Source organism: Carettochelys insculpta, chromosome 1 (genome assembly GCF_033958435.1).
Source record: "Carettochelys insculpta isolate YL-2023 chromosome 1, ASM3395843v1, whole genome shotgun sequence".
In the NCBI taxonomy this organism is placed as follows: Eukaryota; Metazoa; Chordata; order Testudines; family Carettochelyidae; genus Carettochelys; species Carettochelys insculpta.
The window spans coordinates 219,829,367-219,850,332 of record NC_134137.1 but is presented as its reverse complement, the minus strand read 5'-3'; the positions used below and the strand labels follow the sequence as shown (position 1 = coordinate 219,850,332).

The 20,966-nt window shown below is 46.6% G+C and overlaps 2 protein-coding genes across 10 annotated transcripts in view; one reads left to right on the top strand and one right to left on the bottom strand.

Annotated features, from left to right (window-relative positions):
* ST3GAL6 (ST3 beta-galactoside alpha-2,3-sialyltransferase 6) overlaps positions 1 to 2,664 on the top strand; it is an 87,155-nt gene extending 84,491 nt beyond the window's left edge. For all 4 annotated transcript variants that reach the window (XM_074999740.1, XM_074999758.1, XM_074999748.1 and 1 more), the window contains one exon: positions 1,456 to 2,664. In XM_074999740.1, the coding sequence (XP_074855841.1) occupies positions 1,456 to 1,536 (81 nt within the window). In that variant the 3' untranslated portion in view covers positions 1,537 to 2,664. The remainder of the gene's footprint in view (positions 1 to 1,455) is intronic.
* Positions 2,665 to 11,383: 8,719 nt separating this feature from the next.
* The window catches only part of COL8A1 (collagen type VIII alpha 1 chain), a 143,429-nt gene continuing 133,846 nt past the window's right edge, over positions 11,384 to 20,966 (bottom strand). For 5 of the 6 annotated variants that reach the window (XM_074999700.1, XM_074999682.1, XM_074999710.1 and 2 more), the window contains 2 exons: positions 18,572 to 18,896; positions 11,384 to 15,056 (listed from right to left, as the gene is read on the bottom strand). In XM_074999700.1, the coding sequence (XP_074855801.1) occupies positions 13,150 to 15,056; positions 18,572 to 18,893 (2,229 nt within the window). In that variant the 5' untranslated portion in view covers positions 18,894 to 18,896 and the 3' untranslated portion in view covers positions 11,384 to 13,149. The remainder of the gene's footprint in view (positions 15,057 to 18,571; positions 18,897 to 20,966) is intronic. The other variant, XM_074999728.1, reaches the window with a different exon arrangement.

Here is a 20,966-nt window from a genome sequence, read left to right as displayed (position 1 = left end):
CTTCACTACACAGACGTTGCCAACACTGGGGATGACAGAGTAATCTCATACACCGAACTCATACGGAAACAGGAATCTCAACTGGCCCTCCACCCACTGTTCCCTGTGTTTTGGGGGGTTAAAGCATGAAGAAGAGGATGGGAAAGGCTAGGAAAAAGATTTTATAAGGGAAATATCAAAGATTTTGCAAAAAGCAGGAGGTGTCTGCAATGGGCAGCAAGCCCTTGAAAATATTTTTGGCCGGGGGAGCTGTGGTCTGCGGCTGCAGAGCCAGTTGAAATGTTCCACCGTCCCTGAAAATCTTAGCTCCTGGAGGAGAATCCCTCTCCAGCAGCAGCAAGCCCCCAAATATCTTAGCTCCTGGGGAAGGCTTCCTCCTGGCCACAGCAAGCCCCCTGGGTGCTTGCTGGGGCACGGTGGGGTATCAGTGATGGGCCAGTTGAAGTAGTCCCCCTAAATATCTTAGCTGCCAGGAATGAGGCAAGACAGATGGCCTGTCATGGAGGGTTTTTGACAGACTCACAGAAGGGACAGAAATCCCCTAGAGTGCGTGGAAAGCCTCAAGGGGTTTGGCAGGTTTTCGTTGGGCCTGATTCAAAATACACTTAAATTAATAAAATAACTTCCATTTACTTCAGTAGGGGTTGGGAAATGAATTCTTTTCTAGTTCCTTGTTTAGAAAGAAGTTTTCTAAAAGAGCGTGTATGTTTACCTAGCTCATATGAGGATGGCTTCAACCCTAGAAGTTAGTTAGGGGAGGTGTCTGTGAGGCCACACCTGGTCTACCTCTCTGCCACAGACAGATTATTCCCTGCAGTGTATTTTCAATCATAGGTCTAGTCTGGTTTTGACTTCCATCGCTTTCTTTTAGATACTACTCCCCAGCTTTTGGCTACATCCACATTGCCCCTTTCTTTCAGCGGCTGTAGTGTACATATGCAAATAGTTCCACTCCACCCACCCCCAAGCAAGCATATAAAAAGCCACGTAGCCAGAGAAGGGCTGCTTAGGCAAGCACAGTCCAGACATACCTGAAGGGTGTGGATATGTACCCAAATACGTGCCCTGTACTGCTCTTTGCTTGCCCAAGCCATGTGTCCCGCTGCTCGAGCATTTTGCAGTCATAGGTAATGATTCTATGAATGGGGAAAGGCTGTGGCAAGAGGAGAGAGCCTGACACCTCCTGCTGCCGGAGACTTTTACTGATGCATAGCCACACACTGCAGCGTGGACACAGCCTGCTTTTCCCTGGCATCCGTAGCTACATGTAGTCTGCACATTGTCAGCAGTGGTGTGCAGAGCAGATACAGCTTGCATGTGTTTAAGTCCTTTCCATGACGTTTTCTGGCTATGACAACACCTATGTAACCTATTTGCTTCATGGAAAAGGCTACCGTGTTGCTCGCAGTAACAATTTGATTTTCTCTTATTTTTTCTCCCCCTCCTCTTCTTTAGAATGGATACCACAACATCGCTGCTGAGCAGAAGTTTTTGAAAGAGCTTATAGATAAGAAGTTCGTGGTCAGCTTGACATGAGGCGATAGAAAATGGACGGATTATCGTTATTTTCAGCGAGATAGATTCTATTTTTGTACTGTATTTTTAAGTGCCATATCTGTTTACTGAGACATTTAAAAGAAGCCCAGATGCTTCAGAACAGAGGTGGTGTGGGAGAGCCACTGTCCTGGTAATGATTGTCGTTAGCTCTTGGCACACAGCTAGAGTGAACTTAGTTCTGTGAAACAATTTAATTATGAAAAATATGTCCTTCAGCTAAAAATATCAGGGATATAGAAAAAATCTGACACACGCCATTTGTTTAACAATAAGAAGGTTTTTAGCAATTGATTTCTTTTCCATGCCTTCCTTTTCTGTTTCATTATTCTTAACATAAGATGTTGCCCAGCTAATTGGGAAGCTATTAGATATTTGATAAAGGGATACAGTCTTTAAACTCAGTATTCTGGTTTGGAAGGAATTCAGAATAAGTGTGTCTGCAAGTCATTAGTATCTGAAGGGTGTCTAATAGCTGTACGATATGTAAAGTACATTTTTAAGTCTCCATCTGCTTCCTGGAGGGAAGCTGTCCGAATCACAGACAATCACCATCATGGCTTGCACAGTCTGATACATCCTTGTTGTACAAAGTAGCCACAGACTGAACTGCCCATGGACTCCTGGACTTCTTGGTTGGAGAACCCCTGGAAGACTGGAGTGGGGAAGTCTGGATTGATGCTGCTCAAACTGTGTCTAGTTTATGGATAAATTATTTTCAGTGCTGTCAATCTGATTTATATCACAAGCTTCAAATTCCTTTTTAAGAGGTAAGCACAAACCCCTTACAATGGTGGAATTACAGAAGAGTTTTAAAAATTTGAGTTTTCTTGGCACCACTGTATATTTATCACTTGCAAATGGATTCACAACCAGAACATCCCAGTGAATATGACCTCGAACCTTGAGTTTGTAAATTAAATTTTTTTGCAGCTAAAAAGTCTTTGATGCATAGATTTTTCCCCATCCCCCAGCACACACACACACTCCAGAGGACCTGGCACTTCTTTTTCTCTTAGAAATGAAGGTGTATTTTTCCAAAAGGGCACAATTCTCCTCACCATAACCAGGTAACTAAGGAGAGTTTCAAGAGCACCAAGCATCACAAACACCAGCCATCTTCTGTATTTCTTGACATTGTGAGCAAAGGAGCATCTGAGACACACGTCCACCACCACCAATTTAGGGAGTTACCATTTTGTTTTTAGATGTCAGCTCCCTTGTCCTCCTTACCTTTTATTGATTTAGGAGACTAAATACTATTGACCTTTCAATAACACTTAAACTCGTAAGTGCCTTAGTCTTTCTGAAAATGGGACCTAGACTTCTACATCGCATACGTCCTTCTAACTAGGATCTTTGCCTATAAGAGCTACGTCTACACTAGAGTGCGTTTTTGAAAGTGCACCTTTCAAAAATGAGGAAAGATGCCCTTTCGAAAGATAGTGTCCACGCATGAGCGGGGGCTGGCATCATCAATTCATGCTTTCGAAAGGGCTGTCACCCCTTTTGAAAGGCGCCATCCACTCTTCTGAAAGAGAGCGTCTACTTTGCCTCACGCTCTCTTTCGAGAGAAAGGGCCAGGAAACGCCGTGGGCGGGGTCGCATGGCAGAGAAACTCCTTTAAAGGGCCCCTCCCCAATACCCTTGCCCTGCACAGCATGAGGCCTGCAGAGCTGCCACAAGCCCTGAAGATGCAGTGCCCACAGGGACAAACATGGATGAGCACCAGCGGCTTGAGACCCTATTGGCTGCCACCAGCGGCGTGACTGCCCTGCTGGCCACAGTAGTGGTGGCCGTCCTGCCCCACATGGCACGGCTGTGGACACCCAGAGTCTGCGGCTCCTCCGGCGTCCTCCTGGGTGCTCCACCGACTCTGGAGTTGCCCCACCAGCTCTGAGTGGTGGGAGCACCTGGTCATGGGGGAGTGGGACGATGACAGGTGGCTCTGGAATTTCTGGATGAGGCGGCAGAACTTCCTGGAGCTGTGTCAGTGGCTGCCCCCCACCCTGAGACACCAGGACACCCAGATGTGGCGCGACCTCCCTGTGGAGAAGAGGGTCACGATAGCTATCTGGAAGCTGGCCACTCCAGACAGCTGCTGCTCCATGGGCCACCAGTTTGGTGTGGGCAAGGCCACGGTCGGAGCCATCGTGATGGAGGTAAGGAAGTGTGGGCCGCACACCCAGTGTTGTAAGGGGAGCCCAGGAAAGGGGACCCATTGGGGACTGGGAGTGGGGGAGGAGCTGGGGGGGCAGGATAGGGTCTGTGGGGCTTGGTGAACCCTGCATGCCCTCACAGGTGTATGTGTTGCCCCTCCCATGCAGGTGGTGTGTACGCTGAATGCAGTGCTCCTCCAGAGGGTGATCCACATCAGGGACCTGGGCACGGCCATCGTGGGCTTTGTAGCCCTTGGGCTTCCAAATTGCTTCTGCGCCCCCGATGGGACCCACATCCCAATCCGTGCCACGGAGCACAGTGGAGGCCAATCTAGTAACGGAAAAGGGTACCACTCGGTGGTGCTGCAGGCCCTGGTGTACAGCCAGGGCTGATTCCAGGATGTATATGTGGGCTGGCCTGGCTGCACCCATGATGCATGGGTGTTCAGGAACTCTGGGCTGTGCCACTGGCTGGAGTCTGGGACCTACATCCCCCAGAAGGAGATCCTCTCAGGGACACCACAGTGCCCCTGTGCCTGGCGGCTGATGCTGCCTATCCCCTCCAGCCCTGGCTTGTGCAGCCTATAGGGGCCACCCAAGCCCCAGCCAGGAGCTCTTCAACATGCAGTTCAACCATGCCCACAACATGGTGGAGCACGCATTTGGGCGTCTGAAGGGCCAGTGGCACTGTCTCCTGGCCCCTTTGGAGGTGGGCCTCCTGAATGTCCCCCAGGTGGTGGGTGCCTGCTGCACCCTGCATAATATTGTAGCGAGCAAGGGGAAGGCCTTTATACAGGGATGGGCGACCAGCTGGCCACCGCCCCTAGCCACCAGGCCCACCACAATGGAGTCCACCTACGGGAGGCCCTGTGCGAATACTTTGCTCGAGGCCTCAGTGAGCGTTGCCCCAGCCTCCCCCAGCAGGTCCCCTGCATGCTCCCCTCCACGCTGTGCACCCCCGTGGCCACCTCCCACACAGTCAGCCACCTCCTGCACACCCTCAAGAGCACACAGCACGTGGGGATAAGGGCAAAATAAAGTCGTATATTGTGCACAACAAAAATGTTTTCATACTGCATTATACGAAGATATAACCACACAGAGCTATTTGCAGGAGGAGGGGGACGTGGGTGGTCTGCTTGGGCAGCCCTTACTGTGGGGCGGGGGTGGAGAACTTCGAATCACATGCCCATGGGATCTGTGCCCCCCCCCAGCCCCGTCCAGGGTGCCTGGTTGGGGCTAGGATGGGGAGGTAGGGCTGGGAGTCTGCCTCACCTGGGTGATCGGCCACATCAGGGGCCTCTCCCGGGGGGGCTGGCGGGTGGTGCCGCAGTGGGAGGGGCAGTGGGGGGGCGCCATCTGGGCCAGCAGCTCACAGAATGTGCCTGTTGCTTCCCAGAGGATCCCATGAGCTCCCCACAGGCTGCCTGGCTCCAGATGGCCTAGCCCTCCTCCAGGCAGAGGCACTGGTCCACCACCTCCACCTGCTGCAGGACAGAGGCAGCAATCTGGAGGTCCTCCACTGCCCGCCTCTGGCCCCTCCTGGAGCGGGGACCCCCTGGTGCCAGTGGTGGTACTGCCCGGTTGTCGTCCCTCACACCGGGGGCTGCCTGGCACAACGGGGAGTGCAAGGTTGTCCCATCCCTCTGATGGTGCAGCCGCAAGAATGGGAGGGAAGAGAGGGACAGGCCATGAGTCCCAACCCCTGACCTGTGGCCCACACCTCCCGACCCCCGTGGGCAGCAGGGCCCCATCTGACAGGGGCAGGGCGGCCCCGGGGGAACATGGTGACAGAGGAGGTCCCTGTCCCTCTGGGGGCAGCCCCCTTGTGCGGTCTGGCCCCGCCTACTGCCTACCCCCTCCCCCAGGAGTGGGCTGCAGCACTATGTGTGGGAGCAGGCGCTGAAGGCCACTGGCAGCTGTGAGGCTGTCCTGAGAGCCACAGCCCTGCTGGGCTGTAGGGGTCTCTCAGGCAGATACAGAGCCCATGCCCTGTTATCAGGGGTGTGTGGCCTGTTGGGTACATACCTGACAGTCTACTGCTGAGGTCAAGGGATGCCTGGCTCACTGAGGCCTGGCTGGAGGTGCGGGAGGGGGATTCTATCACCAGCTTCCCCCTGCTCACTGGACCACTGCTGCAGCTGGCTCCAGCTCTGGCCCTGGTTTTGTGGGGCTGGCCCACGGTCCTGGCTTGTCAGCGTCCCTGGGCTGGGGCTTCTCAGCTGATTTGTCAAGGATGGCAGGCAGGGAGGTGGTGTCCTGTGGGCCCAGGAGGCTCTGGAGCTCCTGGTAAAATGGGCACGAAGCAGCGGTGGGCCCCAACCGGCTGGCCAAGTCCTGAGCCTGGGCGTGCCCCTGCCAGAACTCCTTCACCTTGCTTCTCACTTGGTCAGGAGTATGGGCAGGGTGGCCATGTGTATTCAAACCCTCGGCCAGCCAGGAGAAAGCAGCTGCATTCTGCTGCTTCATGCCCATTTCACTGAGGACGACCTCCTCCTGCCAGAGACCCAGCAGGTCCTGAAGCTCATGTTCCGTCCAGGAGGGGACTTGTTTCCCCACCCCGCCCCACCCTGGGTGGACACGGCTAAGATGTTTGATGGGATGGTTATATATTATAAATCAGTTGTCTCAAGACAAGTCCATCAGAGCTCAAGTGAAATCTGCCTCAGAATGTCACCAGGAGCTATCCAGTGGTAGTTGCAAAGTAAAAGTCCATTCCGATCAGCCTATAAGTTTTATGTTACTTAGAAGATATGTTTGAAGACTCTAATCAATTGATCGTTCTTCTGGGCATTAGAAAATCACAAAGAAGTATACTTCAAAGTAACATTGAAAGTGGATAAAATAATACTATGTTGCACACCAGTATATATTAATGTGAACGGAGATTAATGTAGCAAACTCTGAGTGTGGGATTGCATACTTCAGAAATAATGGCATGAGATAAAAGACTGAATTTTGCTATAGATAATTGACCACAGTTTCCTCACATCATAAATATAAATGTAAATGAATACCTGGCTGGATTAGAGTGAAGTGGTTAAAGATCTTCCATTACTCTTTTTTTTTTAAGTGTTACAAGTATTTGAGTAAATTTATATGAGTCTCACACTGTGAAAAACTCCGCTTGCTTCTAATGAGTGCTATATTTTTTATTCCTGATAGTCTCAGATTAAGCCTGTTCGATTAGTTAGGTTTAGGCTCTAGTGAGACCAATCATACTATGTTTGGTAAGGACATGACGATTCCGAGTGTATTTAAAGTATGATGTTGGGGCTGTAGTTCTGTTAATCATGTTTCCCTTGTTTTTCTTATGTACATGTTACTATAATTTTGCTTGAAAATTTGTATGTAAATCACTACATTGTTTTTCACAAGAAGTCTTGAAACTGGCTAGTATTTATTTCAGTTAATTTAAAAGGCTTCTCTGTGTGGAACAAAACAAGCCATAAGGTGTCTGTGCCAGAACAGCAGTTGCTGTTGTTATGTGTCTAGAGTGGTGAAGGAAGAGGTTTCTGTGTAAATTGCTCTATGGGCAGTTTTCATAAAGCACTCAGCATTAGCCTAACTTTGCTCTGCTTCAAGACCTTGGTAAAACTTCCATTTCAGTGAAAGCAGAGTTAGGCCAAAAGTGAAAAGTGTACCTTATAAAATTAGAAACATGACAGCCTCTTGCTGGTCCAGGGACACAAGGTCTCCTAATCATCTATAGAGAACCTGTTACATTCTAACAGCATGTAGGCGGTAAAGACTTGTACCAAAGTGTCAAGATTTATTATGACAAGATCACAGGATTTCGTCCCAAAATTAGCTGTATAATTTGCCTTCTCCTTTTGAGGGTCCTCTGATGTTGATTTACGTCATTTCTCTTTCCTTTCTTCTCCACCCTCTTCCTCACTGAAGAAGGGATGTAGCAATGAGCAGCTTTGGAGAAGTGGTTAATTCCTCATCTATACTTGTTCCCAAACTGGTATTATCCATAAATCTACTCTCACCCACCTACTGTTTTTCTTAAGTTCCTTTCGTGAGGCTGTTTGGTTTTTGTTTGGTTTTTTGTACAAATTGATAAGTTATGGGTAGGTTTCAACCAAAAGACCCGACAATTGAGGTTTGTGACAATTTAGTTATTCATCTAAATTGGTCATCCATTGCCAAACAGTGGCCATTGGAAAGTGGGAGGAGATGGTTGAGAGGGAATGCAAAGAGAACAAACTTGAGCTTTCAGAGCACCCCCTTAATACATGTTCTGAATTCCACGGGCGGGAGGGCAGAGGGTACTGTCTTCAAAAAGCATCATTTACGGGTAAGTAATTTTGCCTTTGACATGAAACAGTGAAATAATTGCTGCAAAGGGCTTCTTGGTACATAATGTAGGCTTTGCAGAATTCAGCATACACTAGTTCTGATTCTCCTTACTACCCTGTATAGCCATTTACACCAGGGGAAGATGCACCCCCTGGCATGGTTTCAAATCCAAACCATATTTTGTGCACATGTTGCACAAGTGTAAATAACCACTCAAGGGTAACAATAACTTGGAATCACAGCATCTATTTTAAATATAACACACTTTTTAAAGGTCATCCGCTGCCATTGTTATTTCAACTTGCCGTGAGATTTTTCTTTTAAAAATGTATTGAGCAATTAGAGGTGGGTCTTTTTCGAAGATTCCATGTATTCTCATTTCATACATGCTCCGCAATGCATCACTCTTATCGAAAGCTGCTTTTTAGTTTGATGTTTGCAGCAACACAAGAAGAAGTCTTCAGTTTGTGAATTCCAAGGTATTGCAAACTGTATTCCTTGTACAGTACCAGCAGAACTGCGCAGGATACTAATGAATTTCCGGGCATTTTCCTTCTGTCACTTGCAATAGTCCATTTGCTTTAAGGCCCCACTCAAAACCCCGCTGTGTCTTCAGTGAACTTTGAGGAAGATTCTTACAGTGATGGACTCAGCTTGCTCTATAGTGAAAGTCACCTTAGTTTCTTCAATTGTCGACAATTATGGGCAATTTTGGGATGTAACTAGAAAGAAAATTACAGATTCATGCACGAAGGATGAGTATGAAAGTGCTTAATATGCATCTGTAGATTACATTTCAAACGAAAATGTATAATTCCTATTTTGGAATGACAAGAAGGAGATTTGATAATATGTGCTGTGTTTTAGTTATGTACACAAACAATATACTTTTAAAATACCCTTTAAGGGCAACTTTAAATATTGTTTCAACCTAAAATATGGAAGCTGGGTGGAGTTTGTGTGTCTGTATTTGTGTTTTAAAAAAGTGCATAATTGTAGGTATATGTGAAAATCAATGCTTTGTGTTTTTCTGGTTTGAGTAAGTATTTGATTTCATTTGCCTTTGCTTTGATTTTTATGTTCCTTTAAATACAAGTGGTATTTGGAAGTCATTGGCTGTTAACAGATGTTTTTAAGTGGAGTTTTAAATATTGTGAGTCAGATTGTTTTCCCATATAATTAATCTGTTTTTAAGGATACTGTACTCTCCCAGCACATGACAAATCACAGTGCTGGAGCTCACTGCAGCACTACTAAAGGATGTATAGCAGGTCTGTCATTGCTGTTCAGCTGACACATTTAATTTGACAAAAAAGATGTCGAGTTTCTATGGTGGTGGGTAGAGAAACAAGGAGGGTTCCTGTCATTCATGTTTCTTTAACATGAGCTGTGTCTTAGTACAAAATAGACCCCAAAAACCAAAAACTGGTAGCTTTTAATTTTTCAAAACTGAAGAGCAGGAGAAAATCACTTTTTTTAGGGGTAGGGGGAGGAATGGCACATTTTGCAAATCAGGGTTAAAACAACTTTTCTGAGCAAAATCTTGTCACAGGTGGTGAGGGTAAATTGAGGCAAGGAAGAAAATGGGAGGCAACGTTTTCATGGGTTTTTAATCTTGTTCACATGAGTAGTGTCAAGGAGTTCTGTAAGAGGAGCTTCAGGAAAGAAGCTCACGTGAGACTTTCAGTGCTTGTCTTCTGAAGTTTGTGGCTTTAGGGATTCTGAGTGGGGCTCAGTGATCAAAAAGAAGGCAAATGACCCCCCACCAAGAAAGAATATGCAGACGTATTCACTTTAGTAGTGATGTTTTGTGCTAGATTATGGCATTGCATTTTGACCTGAGTCTTGGGCTGCCCCAGAGGTATATCAGAGTATGAGATGTAACTGTGAGAATTAAACATCTGTTCTCTGGTCTCTGCCTGAGCAGCCAAGGAACTAGGGATTTGCTACTGATCGATTTCTGTAGCAGATTGTTTCCCACTCTATGCCATTTTTTTGTGCCCACCCTCCTGTTCAACTAGGGGAGCAGCAAGCTTGGAAAGCCGTTCTCTCTGTTTCACCACCCTGCCCTGCATTTATCTGGTAGCTGTACTGAACCACCTTCTCAGAACAACGACGCCTCCCACCAGCCTCTAACATGTAAGTCTTGCTTTAGATCCCACAGTTCTTTCTTCAGACTACATCTGCTGCGAGCTTGACTCTGCAGAGCATATGTGGAGTGTTGTGTGTGCTTAAGTACAAGGTATCCCACAATGAGCTGCTCAGAGAGTAGAGGTGAAAAACTATACCTTGCCATGACACTTTGCACTTGCAGAGGCTTCTTTCCTGGTAGATCTCAGAGCACTTTTGAAGGTGAGTAAAATTTTCTGTTCACCAGATGGGAAAATTGAGACTCAGAGAAGCAAAAGTTTGTCTAAAGTTCTACTACAAGCCAATGGCAGATCTGGGAACAAAACTCAGAGCTCCAGACTCCTGATTTGATGCTCAGTCCTCAAGAGCAAGCCATGCAGCCCATGGTGTATTTATGTCTATTGGTAGGTGCAAGGCCTAAAAGGAGACTATCACTAACTGCCCAGCCAGAATGATGATGACTCTAGGTAAGCGGGTGTCTCTTGAGGGACATCCCCTCTGTCTCTGTACTGCATCTTTTTATTGTGTGTTTTTGAATAAGGTATGTAAGTCTCCATAGCCGCTGACCAGTTCTATGCTTAAACTCTCTTTCTCACGTTCATTCTCCCCCCGCCCTCCCGCAAGCCTCCACAACACCCATGTCACACCACTGTGCATCAAGCAAACCCAGGCAGGATCAAAGTCCTCTGCCCTATAGAGACGTGCCAGTGGTATAATCTCATCATGATGTTTGTCTATTGGCACATTCAGGATTCTTACAGGCACCATCTACTGGTCAATGCTCTGGGATTATATCGGTTTCTTTCTGATATGGATGGACAGGAAGCTTGGCAAGAAAGAATGTCTTATGTAGATCAACAATCTACACTTACCCGTCCATCGACTGCACTGTGGTTGATCTTCAAGAGTTTGATTTTGCCGCATGTGTTAAGATGCAGCAAAATCGACCTCTCAGGGCTTGGACATCAACCCTGGTACTCCACGCTATTGCATGGAATAAGAGACATTGGCGTGAGCCTGAAGAGCTGTGATCTACACAGGGTAAGAAAGTTGATTCTGACACATCGATTCTAGCTTCACTAATAGTACAGCTAGAATTGCATATCAGGAAATTGACTTTCTGCCCTAGTGTAGATGTAACCTAGCAGGGGTTTGTTTGTAAGATTCTGAGTGTCCTTATGATCCAAAGTGTGAATTCAGTGCTGCAAATTTTCTTTCTAGTCATTCTGGTTTAAAAAAAAAAAAAAAAGGAAGCTTCTATTTTTTAGATATTTAATAAGTTTTTTTTTTTCCAAATCAGTACAAAAAATTAAATACAAAAATTATTTGCTATTGACATATCTCATATATATCCTGGAAACTCACCAATGTCTGGTAAACTGACCATTGCCATCAACATTTCATAAATTATCTGAGATCATGCTCTGCACTACAGCCATTGCAGTCCTCATATTGAACTGCATTAAATTCTGTATTTAAATAAAGGTAATGCCAGTTAAATCCTTTTTTTTTTTTTCCCTGCATGGACATTCCCAGTTAATTTTGAATTAAATAGGGTGGCGTTAGTCCACATATAGAAGATGTGTTCAATTTACTTTTAAACTAATACAACAATGTGACGTGCAACACGGAACAGGGAAACAAAAGTACAGCGTGAAGATACTTTTAAATTAATCTCAGTAATTAATTTTTTTGTTGTGAGACTAGCACCATTGCTGAACAGACAGTACCTTATAAAAATGTTGCTTTTCCGCCACATACGTACACATTGGATGCCTATGTATGCTCACATACAAACTGAGGCAATCCGTAACAAAACATAAATAAAAAGAACTGGAAATCCGTTATTGCATTCAACAAAATTGTTCTCAGATGAGTCATAAAGGCTGAGGCCAGAAGGGATGATTAGATTGTCTAGTTTGACCAGCCACCAATGCCTCTGAGCACTGAAACAAACAATGAAACTGAGAACAAAGTACATGAGTTTGCTTGATCCATATTACTGATGAAAATTACCGGACTGTCTCAAACCAGTTTATTATTTAGCAAACAGCATGTGCCATTTTTGCTGTATGTTCATTAATAAGCTAATTTTGGCTGAATCACAGAACAAGCTCATTCTTTTAAAGCCAAACAGAATGCAGAGTCTTAGCAGAGCTAGGGAAAAGTGAATGTCTTTCTATCACACTGATATTTGTTGGCCAAAATGCTACTTTGTTTTAATAATTTGGCATAACATATATAAAATCATTAGACTAAAACCATATTTTAGGTCAATCATGTCTGTCTTCTGCTTTATAGATGTATATGGAGGCTCCTTGAATGGTCTGGTATTAGGGATTCAGCTATTTCCCAGTGAAGTCAATGGCGGTTTTTCTTTTGATTCCAGTGCCTGTTTGGATAAGGCCCTTCAGTAGCAGTGAATTAAAATTCTCTTGTGCTAACATTCTTTTCTATCTTAAGTGTGTTACTAGAAGAAGCTGTCCTGTGATACTAACTATATGTGTGGAAAACAAGGATTTCACCTAAGAGAATTGTTGCTTATGGTGCAGGTTAGATAAAACCTTCAAAACAAACAGCATTACTCAAACTTAATAATTTATTCCATCCTGACTCATTCTGTTCTAAGTTATCTTTTCATCTCAAACTTCAGATCAATATTCAGTTAAGTAGGCAACAGGCGTGAGAGATGCAAGTGAAATTTGAACCTTAACTCTGTAGTAATGTGAATGAAATGAAGTAAGTATGGTACCTGAAATATATAATGTACAGCTAATATGTCCTGGTTGGGTACAGAACAACTGTTAGGAATCTGATACACATTACATATGGTCACCACATCATTTTTATAGCAAGCTGTGCATAGTGTGAAACTTGGTGTTTTATCTGTTGTACAAGACGGGTCTAAAATTGTCAGTAAATGCATCTTTCAATGGTATAAAAGTTTGAAGCAGAGGGGAAAAAAGTTGTGGTTTTTTGTCTGGGTTTTTTCATTTTGTTTTTACATAGGATACAATAAATATCCTGAGAAAGACGAGTGAACGTATTGCCCAGCATAGAGTCCTGCTGCCTGTTCAGATGGCATCTGAATATAAACTTTGTCTCCAGGCATCAGCTGAATGACGGTGCTTCCAGAAGCTTGGTCCAGGAAGCCTTTTTTATATTCATCGTATGTATACATCAGTGGCTCATTGTTCTTGAACAAAGCTACCCAGACGCTGGCCCCTTTACAGTGAATGTGGTAGGCAAAGTAGTAAATCCCAGGGATCTCGCAGGTGAAGATACCAGTTTGTGGGTTATAGTTCTGCCTGCCGTTATAGAGAAGCTTGTCAAATTTCACAGGCACCCTGACCCGGGGGAAGGGTGTGGTGAGCTCTGCTGTGAACGCAGGCATTTCATAGACAACGCCACCAGCCTTGCCTTTCTTGCCCATGTAGCCAGGTGGGGTCTTCACTCCATCAATGCCAGGCCCCATCTCCGGCAAGTATTGTCCGATGGCCGGTGGGGTGGGTGGGATTATTACTGGAGGCCCTGGGGGACCAGGAGGCCCTGGGGGACCCTGAAGACCTGGCTTGCCAGGTGGACCAAGTGCCCCAGGTTTTCCTGGTGGTCCTTGCAGCCCTGACACACCAGGTTTCCCTACCCCTGGAAAACCTGGTGGGCCAGGTACACCTGGTTCTCCTTTAGGCCCTGGAAGCCCAGGTGGTCCGATTGGGCCACTGGGTCCTGCGATACCTGGGATTCCAGATGGACCTTGATAGCCTCGATCACCAGGGATCCCAGGCTCCCCTTTAGGCCCTACTTGCCCAGGAACACCGGGCAGGCCTGGCAAACCTTTATGGCCAGCTTCTCCCTTTGGCCCCATTGGCCCAGGTAGCCCTCTAAGGCCCGGGGGTCCTACTTCCCCAGGAAAACCTGGCTTTCCAGGGAAACCCTGTAGGCCCAATTCACCTTTTTGCCCAATAGGTCCCTGAGGGCCTACAGGTCCACCTTCTCCTTTCGGTCCTGGGAAACCAACAGCACCGGGGGGCCCCATCACTCCTGGTAATCCTGGTTGACCAGGCTCCCCAGGGGGCCCGCCCATGCCAGGGGGACCCATGTGTCCTTTCTCACCTTTAGGTCCCAGTGCTCCAGGGAAACCACCCACCCCACGATCACCTTTGGGCCCAGAAAACCCTGGTTTTCCAATCCCGGGTAAGCCTGGTGGCCCTGGTAAACCTGGCAAGCCTTGTTCCCCTTTTCCACCTGGGAACCCACGCTGGCCTGGGATGCCATCTTGGCCTGGTTTTCCAACACCTGGAAGGCCAGGTGGGCCTTGAATCCCAGGTGCCCCCACAAGTCCTGGTGGTCCTCGTTCACCTGGAGGTCCTGGCTTGCCTAAAGGTCCCTGTGGTCCCGGAAATCCAGTTATTCCTGGTTTGCCTATCCCTGGGAGTCCAACTGGACCTGGAGGGCCAGGTAACCCAGGTGGCCCTTTTAACCCTGGTAAACCTGGAATCCCAATGCCTTTTTCTCCTTTAAGCCCTTGAAGCCCTGGGAGTCCCGGTGGTCCTTTCATTCCTGGTTCACCCTTTACTCCTGGTTGTCCTGGTAATCCTGGACCACCTGGTTTTCCTATTCCAGGAAGTCCATGAGGCCCTGGTGGTCCCTGTGGCCCTGGAATTCCCATAGGCCCAATCTCTCCTTTTGGTCCCATCTCACCTCTTGACCCAGGGAGCCCCATTGCTCCTGGTTTTCCAGGCATTCCAGGCATACCTGGTTTGCCTATTCCTGGATATCCTTGTGGACCTGGTTTTCCTTTGGCTCCTGGCACTCCATGACCTGGTAGTCCCGGGGGCCCTGGCGGCCCTCTTGGTCCAGGCTCACCAGGGGGACCTTGCTTACCTCGCAAACTGGCTAATGGCATTTCTGTTGAAAAGAGAGAGGTGAACCATAAATTTACCTTTATCGGAAATCTGGTATACATTTTAAATAATGTGGTCTCATTTAGATATTGATTGGATTTATAGTAGGAACGCTAGGTGCTACTACCTCATGGTTGTTGTTTGGAATTAAGTGCGGCACATTTATGATTTTGCATCATTTCACACACCCCAAATTTCACTTTATTTATAATTTAAGTGAAACGTATCTTTCCCTCACAATCTTCCCTTTTAACGTCAAAGGTATTCACACCTTCCGAGGTCAATTTTCCACAGATATGAGCTAACTTTAAAGTCTATGATGAAATGCAAAACAACCCTTGAATTTTGAGTAGTTTCTCATTTTGTTACAGTAATGTCACCCCTCTAGTTGATGACTTACAATGGCTCATCTTACACTTCAATGTTTTGCTGGTATAGCTTTATCATTCTAACTATCCTGACAAAACTCTTCCTGCGTAGCTGCAGTCTATACTGGGGAAAAAAGTGCTTTTTCCAGGGATAGATTTTACTGGTTTGGTAAGCAAAATAAACTAAATAGACAAACACATTCTTATGCTAGTATAACTGCATCTACGCTCAGGTTTTTACTGTCAAATATGTTGCAAAAAACAAAACAAAAAAAATCACATCCTTATCTAGTGTTGCTGTGCCAGCAAAAGTTCTTCAGTAGACCAGACCTACAAGGCAAGATGTATTTCATGATAATGCTTTCATTTGGTTAAATTGTTGTCAACATATTTTTTAAAAATACTGTCTTTACTAATATATATTTATATCTCTGTTGGGCAACTCTGTTAAAGCTATGCTTTTTGATAAGTCAGTGTATATAGCAGTGATGGCTGCAAGCTATATGCAAAAATTTATAGTACAATAATAGGAATGGAATTTAATTCAATTAAAATCAGAAATATTTATTTTCTACTGCGACATCTTCAGCATTCTCCTTAAAGCTGACATTCTTAATCTTTTCTACCCCATGACTTCTAACCCACCGTTTTTTCCCTCCGATAACCCCATAGCCATGTTCTTTTCTGTCTCTGAAGGTTATTTAAAAATCTGAGCTGATTTGATACACAATATTATTTAATGATCTGTATTGGCTCAATGCATTGAACTACTCAGGACTAGATTGCAGCTTTGCCACAGCCCTGGAGGAAATATGTAGCAACACAGGGAAGGAAATGTACCCCTAAAGGCACAATTCCTGCCTTTCTTCCCCATGTCATGGAAGCGGGGTACAAGCTGTTAGTGATTTGGGGACAGATGTCAGCAGCACACAATAACATCCTGTGCACCTGCTTTTTAGCTGTTCTAGCTGGTCCTTTGGGGAAGGTGGAAGCAAAAATCCCAGCAGGGATGCCAACACTTCCAATTTCACCAAGACCTTCCCGGAATTGGGGTTGATCTCATGGAGATGCAGGCAACCTGGGAGATTTTGGTCACTAAAACTCTGCAGCTCCTATTGGGCAGGAACTGGGAGCTGTGGCCAATGAGAGCTGCAGGAGTGATGCCTGCAGGGAGGGGCAGTGCATGGAGCCAGCTGCCACTCCAGGGATCATAGGGACATGCTGGTGCTTCCAGGAGCAGCACCAGCCCAGGGCATGCAGTGAGCATACATAGTTGTGCTGGACCACTGACCGGGAGCTGCCCAGCTGGAGCCCACTGCCCCAGGCTTCACCCCACTCAGCCCTAACCCAGACCCTGCACCCACTCCCATACCCAGTCCCTTGCCCCAGTCAAGTGAAAGTGAGTGAGGTGCAGGGCAGCGAGCAATAGAAGGATGGGGGATGGAGTGGGTGGGCTTTGGGAAAGGGACAGGGCAGGGGGTGGGGCAAAGGTAGTTGAGTCTCTGGTTAGACGTTTGCAGGCAGCCCTACTCCTCACTGTCTTCTTGTGTCATGGGTGAGAGGGAAGCAGCAGGTGCTCAACCCATGTAGGAGCACAAAGGGAGTTCTTAATTCCCTGCACAGGTTCACACAGCCAGGGGCAATCTAGTCCATAGCATTTATATAGCACTCAATGCCTTCAAATCACTGCACAAAGTGCATTACACCTTATGCAGCAGGTAAGTTTTACGACCATTTTACTGAAGCAGTCCTACCCCTAGGATGCATTTTCCCTGTGGACTGCAGGTTTACAGACCATCCCAATTGTCTGAAAGGAAAACACTGCAGATAATTCCCTGCAGAATGGCTGCCCACCTCCATTAACCCTCATAACAGGGTGCTTTGCCTGGTGGAATGTGAGCTGGAGGGACTGGACCTCAGCCAACCTTATTACAGAGTGAAGCCCACCTGGGGGAAATAAGCCCACCTGAGGGGAATCAAGCAATTCTCTGTAAAGAGCAGAAGGGGACTGCAGTCAGAATGAGAGCCGGCCTTAAGTGGTGATACAGCTCAGCTGGGAAAAGCTGGAGAAGGAGAGCCATGCAGAAAGGCCTGACTAAGGACAGCTTCTAGGCAGAAAAGCCTGGGAGAGACCCTGATTAAGCAGGGAACAGATGGCATTGCCAAGAGGAGACCTTGACAGGCTGGATAGGAAGTAGCCTAGAGAAAACTACATCCCAGGTACAGGAGCAAAACTTGTTGTTCTGTACAGGGCACTGAGCCAGAATCTGGTACAGAGTGGGACTGGGTTCACCATTTGGCCTAAAAGAAGTGTCCTAGAGAGGTGGAAAGGTCTGTGTTTGTGTTAAAGAAATATGTTTGGAGGGCTGGCCTGGGAAGGGGTGACCTTGAGATGGGGACCCAGCCAGAGGGCTGAGTTGCTGACATAGAAACTGCCACAATGCTGGAGTGATGGTGGGAGGGCAGGGGGCTAGCTCAGCAAGTGACCTGCCGTACTGTGCCTGGCCAAGGGGGGCTCCCTAGCAGTGTATGAACTTGGTTACCTCCCCCATCCTGAGAGCAAGCCGTTATTGGGCTGTACTCGCTATAGGCGAGCCAGGTGGCCAGGCAAACCCGAGTAGCGCTGCCACCCCGCATGCCAGGTTGCAATGCCACACGCTCAGATTTGCCCCACTGCTGCCCTGATGGAGGGGTGGCTGGGCCACATCTGAGTAAGTGACACTGGGAGCTGGTGCTTGGCCCCCTCACTGCTTCTACCACAAGCAGATCCTGCCATAGGTGCTGGAACTAGGGCTGGGGTAGGGAGTGGGTTTGCCACAGCACCCCCTGACCTGTGGTTTCCATTCTATACAGGATTTACAGTTTGGCTTAATGGCTCACAGCTCCCCCACTATAAAAATTGTTCCAGCACCCCTGGATCCTGCCACGTATGTTAGGCATGCACCCAAACATGCCCCTCTTCTGCAGGAACCTAGCCAATCACGCAGCGTACGTGCCAGGCTCTGCTGACTGCCCTGCAGCAGAAGCAAGCAATAGGCTGTGACGTTTTATAACCCCTATTTGTCTACCGCTCAGTTCTAATTCTGTTTCCTTCAGTATTAGCTCAGTGTTGCTTCCTGTGAATCGGAGCAGAGTGGGGACGGTCACTCACCATATTTACCTTTACTTTTTTTTGGCACCATCTCCTTGCCAAGCATAGGCAGCTGTGGGATTTCTTGCACATACTGAGGCAAGTGAGGGTATTCTTTCCCATACTGCATGTGCGGCACTTCCTTGCCCATGTGCTGCATTGGAATGCTTTCCTTGCCCAGTGGCACGTGAGGTACTTGTTGTCCAAGGGCTTGATATTGTGGGATTTGGGGTGGCAGCTGCTTGATCCCATAATAAACACCCCCTTGAATGGATCTCACGAGCTCTAAGTAAATTGCTACTGCCACTGTCAAAAGCTGCACAGGGGCTAGCAGCATAGCCATGACCTGCAGAAACAGAGAAAAGAGAATAATGATTGCACGTAAAAATCTGCCAATGACATTTTCATACTGGAAATCCTGCATTGGATTCGTACCCGCAGCCCCCCATTCTCTGCAGCAAGCTGGACCTAAATCGGCCAGTGAGATCTCTGGATTCTGCAACTCTGGTGAGAAATTTTAGCAGCTTCGTACATACTTTAATAGGAAGGGTTTATTTATTCATAAAAATGAATAATGCACTCAGTACAGTAGTCCCTGTGTTTATACTACATCCACACTTTTATCCCATGGCTGCTCCCAGACTTTCAGGTTTAACTATGCCACAGGATTTGGTATTGTAACTGCATGTCTACCCTTCAGAAGTCATTAGGGGAGATGGAAGTTAGAGGAACTGAGTCTGGGATGCTTTGCACTTCTGTTATTTGGGAAGGAAATTAGAATTTGTGGGATAAGCATGCACTAAAGTGAAAGTAATCAGCAGTGAAAGAGTTAGTGCTCATGTTTAAATTCTTATCTTTGTGTTAATGCACAGGCACTTCATTCTGCAGGGAGCTTTTGCATTAAGCCATCTCGGAGAGGTAGCTAGGTTAGTCTGTAGCTTCACAAATAACGAGCAGTCCTGTGGCACCTTACAGACTAACAAATTTATTAGGTCAGAGTTTTTGTGGGTAAAACCCACTTGTTCTTTTCTCCTGATGAAGTGGGTTTTACCCACAAAAACTCCCAAGTTAGTAAACTTGTTTGTCTCTCAGGTGCCACAGGACTGCCTATGAAAGGAATCAGCAATCTTTTTGAGGCAGGGTGGTGAAATTTGACCTTTTGACCTCTATGTACGGGCTCAGTGCCAGTGATACTTTTTAAAGTCACTCATAGTCCTACTTACAACAGCTTGATTCATAAATAAATTCAGTGCAGAGCTTTACCATTTAGGTAGTGGCTGGAAGCATTAGCTGGTCTTTTGTTAATCCACAGGCAGCATGGCTTTGAGCAGGCTCCCAGCTGTGTAGGGAAGGAGGGGTAGGCCTGAGCTCCTGCCTTGTGTGACAACAAAAATTGGCTCACGTGGCACCTATGCCGGGGGTTGCCGACCCCTGGTCTATGAGCTCCGTCAGGTATTACATTGGCTAAGATCAATCCATGTGACTTTATGAAAACAGAGATGCTGTAGCAGAAATCTGCATCCAAGGGTGAATTCTGTGACTGCCTGTAGTGTACACAGGGCTCTGATTCTAGGGCTAGTGTTTGCTCTTAGTTAGAATTGAATGTCCAACCAGCTCACATCCTATATGTTATGTTTGCTGAGTATTTTATTAGTTTTGGGTAGGCTGCTCTTGTCAAAATGTACACTACAAGCTTTGAGCCTGCTCCTATCTGCCCTTAATTCCCCTAGCCAGGTTTTCCCAAACTTTATATGGTTGGGACCTTTTTTTTTTTTCCAGTCCCTATTTTTGTGGGCCAAAAATAGAAATGCATATTTAAAAAAAAATGAAAAAGGAATACATTTTCTGTTTATTATTTATTCACAATAATGGTACATAATAATAATATAAATCTTGATGATAAAATACTTACGTGCTAACTGATTATTACCCAAATTACGCAGGAGAATATGAAATGTACCAAATTTAATTATTGTGCGAGATAATTTGTGTATTTTCTAAGGACCGGTATATTTTTTTCCCAAGGACTGAGACTGGGCTGCGGACCACACTTTGGGAACCGCTGCCCTAGCTTCTTTACATTGTTGCAGCAGCGTGAGGAGGACTTGCGCTCAGCCCCTGGGAACACTTTTACAACGGAGTTCCCCACAGTGGGCGGCAAGCTGTCAAAATAGCTCTTTACTTCCCCCTCCCCCCACATCGCAGAGGAGGAGGGGACCAGAGGCATGGCCAGGACAGACTACACTGCGTATTGTTGGCTGTAGAACAGCATAGAGAGGTCATGACAGACAAAAGAAAATTAGGAGTCTGGGGAGCTCCTCTGCAGTGAGGGCTAGGAAGGGCCACTGTGTGGCCTGAAAATACAGAGAAGTGCAAAAGCAGCCTAAAGTGAGTAAAACCTGCTTCATCTTTCCCT